Source organism: Hyla sarda, chromosome 1 (assembly GCF_029499605.1).
Source record: "Hyla sarda isolate aHylSar1 chromosome 1, aHylSar1.hap1, whole genome shotgun sequence".
NCBI lineage: Eukaryota > Metazoa > Chordata > Amphibia > Anura > Hylidae > Hyla > Hyla sarda.
In genome coordinates this window covers 544,122,785-544,132,816 of record NC_079189.1, presented here as the reverse complement: position 1 = coordinate 544,132,816, position 10,032 = coordinate 544,122,785, and the positions used below count along the sequence as shown (strand labels likewise).

General features: G+C 41.4%; 1 protein-coding gene across 10 annotated transcripts in view; it reads right to left on the bottom strand.

Moving 5' to 3' along the window:
- Nucleotides 1–2,024: 2,024 nt before the first annotated feature.
- TRAPPC13 (trafficking protein particle complex subunit 13) overlaps nt 2,025–10,032 on the bottom strand; it is a 40,022-nt gene continuing 32,014 nt past the window's right edge. For 6 of the 10 annotated variants that reach the window (XM_056541521.1, XM_056541535.1, XM_056541479.1 and 3 more), the window contains 5 exons: nt 7,114–7,247; nt 5,540–5,738; nt 5,198–5,298; nt 3,948–4,098; nt 2,025–3,741 (listed from right to left, as the gene is read on the bottom strand). In XM_056541521.1, the coding sequence (XP_056397496.1) occupies nt 3,634–3,741; nt 3,948–4,098; nt 5,198–5,298; nt 5,540–5,738; nt 7,114–7,247 (693 nt within the window). In that variant the 3' untranslated portion in view covers nt 2,025–3,633. The remainder of the gene's footprint in view (nt 3,742–3,947; nt 4,099–5,197; nt 5,299–5,539; nt 5,739–7,113; nt 7,248–10,032) is intronic. The other 4 variants (XM_056541487.1, XM_056541526.1, XM_056541536.1 and 1 more) reach the window with 1 other exon arrangement.

Below are 10,032 nucleotides of genomic sequence, written 5' to 3'. Positions count from 1 at the left end.
AGACATCGGGTGCACAGAGCAAAACTTTGCTCCGTGCCGGATGACTGGCGATGAGAGGTGGAAGCTCGTGATATCAAGGTCACGCCCCACTCATGATTTCACGGCCACTCCCGCTCAATGCAAGTCTATGGGAGGGGCGTGACGGTAGTTACGCCCGCTCCCAGACTTGCATTGAGGGGGTGTGGCCGTGACGTCACGAGCCTCCGGTGCTGCACCCGATGCTCTAAATGAATGCCGGGTGCAGCAGGGAGATTGCGGTGGTCCAGATGCTGGATAGCGGATAAGATGTCTAGGGGCGGAGTACCCCTTGGGTAAGGTGTTAATATCACAACACTTGAGGTCGTAATAGTGGAAACAGGGGACAAGTCAGAGAAAACCTTATACTTCCTATACTAGCAGCTATAGTGAAATTTTGAAGGACCACTTCACAAAAACCAAGGGATTAAAAAAACCACACGTATGAATATAAGGTTTTGCAATACACTGATGATGCAGCCTTGTACTGGCCAGTGTTAAAAACCATCTAAACTGTTTGACGTATACCTACTTACTGTGTTTGCTCCAGATTTTAATGTGCAGAATCAGCACCAAACTTTCACAGCAAAGAAAGTGCAAAGCAAGCATTTTAAAAAAAACATTGGTCTTAAGTTAACTCCTACCAGTGTACGACCGCACTGGATTTATCATCATGTGGCAATCTCTAACCTACGCTCACATTTTTTTACTATTTTGGCTGCTAGCAGCTGTAAATGGTAGTAAATTTGGTGTGTGCGGGGGTTTCCATGCCCCCTTCACACAAGCCCCGTTTTGTATCATTCAAAGAAAAGTTGTCGGTGTTTTGGTATGTTCTAGAAACCAAGAATACCAAGACAAGTGTCAGATCTGATAAGGATAAAACCCATCAACAAGGGGGATGGTAACACCCAGATGTCTATTCATTTATTTACTTAGTTCTAAAAAGAGATGCTCCAGCATTTTTATGTCCTGGGGAATATTTATTAAACCATACATGTCAGGAGGTAGGATAGGTCCTTTTTCAAATGGTCTTTTCCACTTTATGGGAGAGGTATACAGTAGCACAGCCACCTCTGTGTTTAGTGTTCACCTGTATGCAGCTACAACATCTTGCAGGATGGAAATTGGGAACCATCATTCTCCTTTACAAGTGGGGATCAATAAAAGTGGGACTCCACCTATCAGACATTTATGTCACATGCTATGGATATAAAATAGAAAACCCAGTAAGTCCCCCCCACCCCCAATTAATACAACGTTAGCATATGCCATGGGTACATCACCAGGAGCTTACGTAGTGTGTGAACGTTATGGGAATGTATAACTTACCTATTTGCACCTATATCAGGTGCATTCATATCCATTGTCAGGCCGGTGTAAACAAAGACTAAATTTAGATACACAATAACTTATTCGACATTCTATTATGTTAATCCTTTATTTACAAATAAAATTACATACTTACATATTCTTAAGTACATTGTGGAAGTATAAGATATTGCCCCAACAGTGATACAATACATGGTCCGCAACAGGCAACATTGCTATACAAAAATCAAATGTGTGAATTTAAATATGTGAAACTGCAGCTAAAATATTGCAATAACCAATAACTTACCAAGAAATGGAAACCAAATGGTTAATGTGATACTGGTATGACAGGTGATGTGATACGACAGAGGCCTGTTTAGGGAAATTTCATGAACAGAGTACACACACAATTTTACAAATTACAGGGGTTCGGGGTTTTTCCTTAATCTTCATGCAGTGTATCATAGCAGACCAGCCTTATTTAATTGAGGAGGAATAAGCTGCATTACCAGACACTTTCCATCCATGGACAAGAGAGGTGCTATATGTAGAAAAGTAAGTCGTGTTCACTTATCCTTCACAACCCCTTACTGAAATTTATTAAAAAGAAAAGAAAACCCTACCAGCCTGCTGAATTAAATTTTACAAGTCTACAATAAATGTAACTATACAGCATAAAAATATCAAACTCCCCCCCCCCCCCCCCCCCCACCCAAAAAAAAACAGAAATAAAATACCTGGTACAGGAAAATGGAATTAAACTATTTTATACCAACCAATAAATGGAACCTGTCAACAGATTTGTGTTGCCTTAAAAGGGATACTCAGGTGGATTTTTTTTTCCCAATCAACTGGTGCCAAAAAGTTAAACAGATTTGTAAATTACTTCTATTAAAAAAATCTTAATCCTTATTAGCTGCTGAATTCATTTCTTTTTTTAATTTCTTTTCTGTCTGACCACAGTGCTCTCTGCTGACACCTTCCATTTTAGGAGCTGTCCAGAGAAGCATAAGTTTGCTATGGGGATTTTCTCCTGCTCTGGACAGTTCCTGACATGGACAGAGATGTCAGCAGAGAGCACTGTGGACAGACAGAAAAGAAATCCAAAAAGAAAAGAATTTCCTCTGTAGTATACATCCGCAAATAAGTACTTGAAGGATTAAGATTTTTTTAAATGACGTAATTTACAAATAACTTTCTGGCACCAGTTGATAAAAAAAATATATATATATTATATATATATATTATAATAATAATAATCCTCGTTTCCCACCGGAGTACCCCTTTAATCACGGAAAGCATGAAATTCCATTAGGCTTCTCAATGCAAAGAACGCCACCACTGTGTAAAAACTGGTTTAAAAAGAGTGTCTGCACTGGGAGAAGTGTCTGCTGGGTGTTTCTACTCTGGCTCCTCCCTGTACAGCTCAGTTTGATTGACAGGTCTACCCCTCTATGCAAACAGGAAGAGATCAGTCAATTAAAGGGGAACTCCACTGGCCAGTGTTTGGAACATTTAGTTCTAAACGTGATGTGCTCGCTGCGTGGGTCAACCACGCCCCTTGTGACATCATACCACACCCCTCAATGCAAGTCTATGGGAGTGTTTCATGCTGTCTCTGGGGAAGCATAAATCTTCTGACAGTTTCTCTTCAGTTTTATAATTTTTGTTTTTGGGTAGATCAGTTCTATAAAATAAATAATTGCATATTTACACTTTATTTTTTAGAACATGAGATAAAAATACAGTGTGTGTTAAAACACAATACACCATTTATAAAATAACAATTGCACTGGCTGTGGAAAATGCAAAACCATACAATGTGCTTCGTGTCAGGTCATTTGGAAAGACACAATCTGCTTTAAAGGGGTATTGCTAAATCCAAAAGTTATCCCCAATCCACAGAACATAACTGGCCTCCATTTTTATGACCCGGTTAGGCTACTATCACAAAGCCGTTATGACACGGCAGTGTGACGGCCGCCAGGGAACCCAGGGAGAAAAAATACTGCAAGTGCCGTCTTTTTCTCCCGCTACTAAACAACGGCCACTCGACGGACCCCATTGACTATAATGGGATCCATCGGGTACCCGTTATTGCACACCATTGTGCCCTGTCCAGATAGCTTAACGGTTGTTCTGGACAGGGCGCAACAGCAGTGTGAAAGTAGCCTTAGCTTCTTATCTCCCTATCCTGTGGACAGGAGATAACTTTTCGAGTGGGAGATACCCTTTATATGTGTGGGTCCACTCACTTTGGGAATCTGGAGATAATGGTCTAAAAAGTTCCATAAATCTCTTCATGAATCAACTTTCAACCTGGATGGCTGAAGACACTACACAGACCTGCGCGATATCATCATACTCATAGGTCCTCTTCAGAAACGTGTCTGTTAGCCGCAGGCCCGAAACGCTCTGGTGGAATAAAGATACAGAAGATAATGATGGGTATTATTGAACTGGTACTAAGAGTAACATGTTGTTAAGCATGGGTTCAGCAATACCATCACTGGCGCTCAACAGTTTTCCTTATTGTACAGGTTTATTACTTTGGGCCAATAAAACTTTGTTGCATCCTCATCTATATACAGTTGTAAAGCAACCCCCTGCCCCATGCTCACCTGCAGTCCCTGCACCGATGAGAGAAGTGTCAGCGTTAGAAAAAGAGACGAGCTGGGGTGGAGTTTTCCAAGCTCTCTTCCTGAAACTCCGCACCAGTGAATAGAGTTTGTGTTGCACATTTCAAGAATCAGGTCCATAGTCCTTTCACTGCTGGAGAGAATGGAAGAGAATGTATCACTATCTTTAGGTTCCCCATTGTGAAGGACACTGAAGTACATTGCTTTAGAACAGTGCCAAAGACTGTCCGGGCTTGCTGGGAGTTGTAGTTTTGCAACAGCTGGAGGCACCCTGGTTGGGAAGCACTGCTTTAGAATGTATGTGATGTCTGTGCCATTTAAGTAAAGTGGGCTGAGCCCCAATGCAGGCACAATATAGACACAAAAGTGACTACAAATGCACTGCACAAAAACATACAAACTATTTACTGTTTAGACCTAAATTCTTTGCGCAGACTCTCCACTCCACTACAAGGCACTATATATTGGGAATTCTACTCCACCATTAAATACTATATTTTTTTCACATTCTACATGATACAATTTTTAAACTTCTGACCGAAGTTTGTTTTAGTGGCCAGGATATTGAGGTAGAAGGGCTAAAGCTGTTGGCTGAAAGCTCATCTTCCCTCTATGGCAGTGTTTCCCAACCAGGTTGCCTCCAGCCTTCAGCTGTCCGGGCATGCTGGGGAGTCGTAGTTTTGCAACAGCTGGAGGCACCCTGGTTGTGAAACTCTGCTCTATAGGGAGGGATAAGTCGTAGACAGACAGCTCTGGCACCACCTTATTTCTCCCAGAACACAAGGGTCAGGTAGCAAATATCCAACAAGCCCGACCCTTCTCTCCACCAGCATCTGTCAGAGAAGAGTCAGAAGGATGCCATAAACCTTCCATAGTTAAAGGGGTACTCCCCTGAAGAAAAAAAAAATTTCATATCAACTGGCTCCAGAAAGTTAAACAGATTTGTAAATTACTTCTATTTAAAAAAATCTTAATCCTTACTGTACTTATCAGATGCTGAAGTTGAGTTGTTTGTTGTCAGACAGGAAAGAACAACTCAACTTCAACAGCTGGTAAGTACAGGAAGGATAAGATTTTTTAATAGAAGTCATTTACAAATCTGTTTAACTTTCTGGAGCCAGTTGATATGAAAAAAAAATTTCCACCGGAATATTCCTTTAACTCAGCTATCTCTTGCCAGAGTGATGCAAATAATACGAAAAGTATTAGTGGAAAAGAGATGAGGAAATTACCTGCAGTTAGTGATTTTACATGTGATATCAAAAGGTTCCTCCAGACTGACAGTATCTGGTATGGTCTCCAGTGACAGCCTGACATCACCATATCCCGGAGCCTAAAAAACAACAGGAGCCATTATTTTTCCAAATTTATTGTGCACACATACTAAATGTACAAGGAAGCTTCCCAGGGGCACACACTCACAGCAGGGTGAAATAAGAAGATATGGACATTATTCAAGAATTTATTGTAGTTTTTTTTATTTTCTGGTAGGATATTCAGATTAAGTAGAGGTCAACATCACAACTTTAGTAGAAAGCCTCTTAGCCCAGAGATCAGGCTGCGCTATTCTGTACCATTCTTTGCAGCTGGCTGGTCTGCAGTCTTCCTCTTTCCCCTAGGTTGGTTTTCCATACGATGTCCAGCTTGCCGATCACTGTGACCCCTTTGATGACGCCCGCCTTTTCAGCAAACTCAGGCTTGGGCTTTAAGCAATACAAGTACTGTCGTGTGTCCAGCGGCTGTAAATAAGTCTTTAATCCAAATGTGGACAACCTGCATGACAAAGATTATTTTTATTAGGCAGAGTAACTTAAAGAAGAACAAAAAAAAGCTAAAAATGACTCCCCTCCCCCCTTTCGCTAATGTGAGCAAGGAGAGCCTACATGGATTGTGTCCAGATGACCCAGCATGTGCATTACATAAGCAGCTCAATTATTACACTTAAAGGGGTACTCCGCCCCTAGACATGTTATCCCCATCTAAAAGGATAGGGGATAAGATGACTGATAGTGGGGGTCCCGCTGCTGGGGACCCCCGCAATGTCCCTGCTGCTCCCAGCGTTAGTTTAGAATGTCTGGTGCAGCGCCGGAGGCTCGTGACATTGCGGTCACACCCCCTCAATGCAAGTCTATGGGAGGGGACGTGACAGCAGTCACACCTCCTCCTATAGACTAGCATTGAGGGGGCATGGCCGTGACGTCATGAGCGGGGGGGGGAACCATGAGGTCACAAGCCAGTTTGCTCCATGCACTGGATGTCTGGGGTGCCGCAGCAGAGATCGTGGGGGTCCCCAGCGGCGGATCGGGGATAAGACGTCTAGGGGCGGAGTACCCCTTTAGTTTAATAATGCCTGATCACTATATGGGTATGTCCACACTCTGTGGGTTTGTTGCAGATTTTGACTTCCCTATTGAAGTTAACTGATAAATCTGCAACAAATCCACAGTGTGAGAACTTTAGTATTCTAAGGCTCTTTAAGGAAGCACTCTGTATTTATTTATTTTTGTCTGCCTGGCAGTAAGGGGATAGGCTCAATTACTTGGGATAGTCCTTTCACAGGGTGGTTTTAATTTTCCTGTTCCAACAACATTTCGTCCCTGCTGAAGGCAGGCAGGACATGGTCATTGACTGCCTGTATTCTACAGCATCTTTGCTGTAGACTAGCGGTTGCTGCTGCATATATATGAGATTTATGGACCTTCAGCAGGATGGAAACAATGTCAGAACTGGCAAATAATACCACCCTGTGAAATAAGGCCCAGTCTGCATAAGTAAGCCTAGCACCTTACTGCTGGGCAGCCAAACCAAGTGCTTTTTTAATGGGTTGGACACCGGTTTTACTTGGTAGCTACCAATAGGTGGCACTAAAGAGACAGTTCTCTTCCATCTGGAGGAAAGCAAATTTGCATACGTTTGTAATGAAGCATTGTCTTTAAGACTCAATACACCAGCTTGGTCTAGGAACCAGTACTAGTGTTTTCCATGGATAATTTCTTATAAAGCCATTCACTATAAAAGGTCCAGAGGTATTGTTTTAAGGTTCTCATGATAGGCCCTCAATTTTAAAGCCCAGGTAACCTTATTTTATAAGCCTTGTACAACATAATTAAAAAAAAAAAAATAAATAAATAAATAAAAAAGTCCTTACCCCTCACCATCCTTGACCACGCTGTTCAACTCAGACACATTGTACATTATTGAGGGCTCCAGAGACACCTTTTCCATGAACATGGGTGATGTGGTGATATTCTGAATCTGAGCTTCCAGGAACACTTCATCTGTCTGCAAATCCAAACATATTTAAACTAGACTTTACCATACTAGGAGCAGAAACCTTGTAACCCTGCCATTAGCATAATCATCAGTATTATTATGTGATTAGTGTCATGCCTGAAAAATCAAAGTTACCACGATTAAAATGGGCGTTCCAACCGGCATCCCAAACTTAAGAATCAGAAGCAAAGTTATTTATATGGTATATTGGATCAAGAAATGGATGTGGGATAGGATCAGATTTTCTAGAAGCCATGAACAGGCGCTACTCACCAGTCAAAAAACATAATCATATTCTATAAAAATCCACTTATAATTATTAGTCCCTGTTCACTGTGTTTAGTCTTTACTATGGAGGCTTATGCAGGGAATATTCAGGGACACGAATCAGGGCCTAAGGCTAAGTTCAACATATGAATCAGCAGGTTTCCCAGAACATGTGCTGACCAGGTTTGTCCAAATATTGTGTGGTGGATGGCAGGAGAAATTTAACATTTTAAAGGATCAGTTCACACGGGCGTATATTCTGCTGCAGATCTGCTTCACCAGATTTTTCCGCCCACTGAAGTCAATGGGCAGCAAAATCTGCAGCAGCAAATCCGCAGCAAAAATATGCACGTGTGTACTAACCCTAAGGGAGGGTCATACGTGTCGTATTTTGCTGCTGCATATTTTCCTACTCATTGAAGTCAATGGATGGCAAAAGACGCAAGTTGATTTTGCTACCCATTAACTTCAATGGGTAGGAAAATATACAATAGCAAATACACAGCAACATATGGCACATGTAACACTACCCTTAATGCATCTGCACACTGCTTTTTCCCTCTTGACCTCATCTCCATCTACAGGTGACCACTCACACACACATTCATCATTCCAAATAAAAGTTCTTAGTATGTCCATATAGAGCAGGTGTCAGTAATATCTAATGGCAGTAAAAAAATAAAAAATAAAGTCGTTGAAGTGTACCTGTCGCTAGCAAACACTTATATAATGTAGATCATACCATTATATTTGTTATATACATTGGTTAAGCAGGACAAGCAGGCTCTTTGCAAATATATTCACACTTTTTAACCTTGTTAAAAGGTTGTTTTCTACATTATCTAAAACATTTTTTGCTAAGGACAGGTACCCTTTCATTGGAGTTGCTCTTGCTACACTCGAAGGCCATGAAACATCTTTGTGGTATCTTCTATTGCATGCAGTTTTATAGTGACATTCTATACGAATGTTTTATATGGTGTCCCACAGGAGGTCAACCTGTGTTCCAGCTGTTGCAAAACTACAATTCCCAGCATGCCCAGACAGCCTGTGACTATTAGGCTAAGTTTCCACTTTTTTGTGGCAGTTTTTGGAAAACTGCCACTGCAGATTTTGAGCCAAAGTCAGAAGTGGATCCGTAAGGGAAGAGAAGTATAAGTCCTTCCTTTATCTGTCCTATTCCTTTTGAATACATTTCTTGCTTTGGCTCACAAACTGCAGTGGCAGAATTCCAAAAACGGCCAGAAAAAAAACAAGTGGAAACTTAGCCTTACTCCATTTAACCAGGGTGACATGGGGCCCCTGTTCCAATGATCAGTGAGGGTTTCAGAATTCTCATCCACACTGATCAGACATAAATCCTCTATCCCTTCTGGGGTTCCTCCACCATGGCATATGGACAACCATGAGAGAGAGGTTGCCTGCCAGAACTTGCAGAAAATACCCTGTATGGATCAGAAAAATAGGTTGTCTTCACAAGTCTTTCATGTGGCTAAGATGCAATACCATACACAGTCCACGGACAAGAGTAACCCTTTCCTGGAGGAAAAAAGATGAAGATCAAATATTCTAAACTTTTAAAAAAGTAATTTAGTTGGCCAATTATCACTTGCACACCGGAAAAAAATAAAAAAAAAATAAAGCACCTTTAGGTTAACTCTTATTGATAATTTAGGGCTTTGTTCTTTAAAGGGATACTCCACCCCTAGACATCTTATCCCCTATCCTAGGATGTCTAGCCCGGATGTCTGGGGCGTACTTCGCTCCGTGCCGGATGACTGCTGATGCAGGGCGGAGGCTCGTGATGTCATGCCCTCCCATAGATTTGCATTGAGGGGGCATGGCTGTGATGTCACGAATGGGGCAAGGCCATGATGTCACAAGCCTCCAGCGCTGTACCACCCTTTGGATAGGGGATAAGATGTCTAGGAGCGGAGTACCCCTTTAATATCAATGGCCAACCCTACTGATGTGGCTAAATAAAAGCATATCCAAAATCCAGTGGAAAGCCCTCTCGTACAGTGTAACAAGAGCAGGCGGATTTTGAACTTTGTTTCCTTCTAAGAAATCAACTGCAGGTTGAAAACTTTCAGAATTATAACTCTGAACATTTAAGATTTTTTCTTTTATATTAGGCTAAAAACTAATTTCTCGAACATACAGTTCTCAGTATATACTGTTTACTATCCCACAATCCATTGCTTTGATAATTGTTGAACCAGATTTTGGGCAATTGGTTAAATATCAATGAAGCAATTCTCAGCGTAAAGTGAAAGGCTTAGTGGAGCTTGAAAAAGTGGAGTTAACAATAAGCAACAATATGGAAAAGCAGGTTCACCAACTAAATATTAAACCAATGCTAATGTGTCCTGTTACAGCATCAGGTTTTCAACTGGTAGAATTATAGGCTCTAGACAGCTTTGAAAAGCTTTTTATTCATTGTATTGAGGAGCAAAAATGTTTTGCTCCTTGGGTGCTCATTAAAAACCTTGCTTACACATCCATAAAATATACTATAAGCTCTATT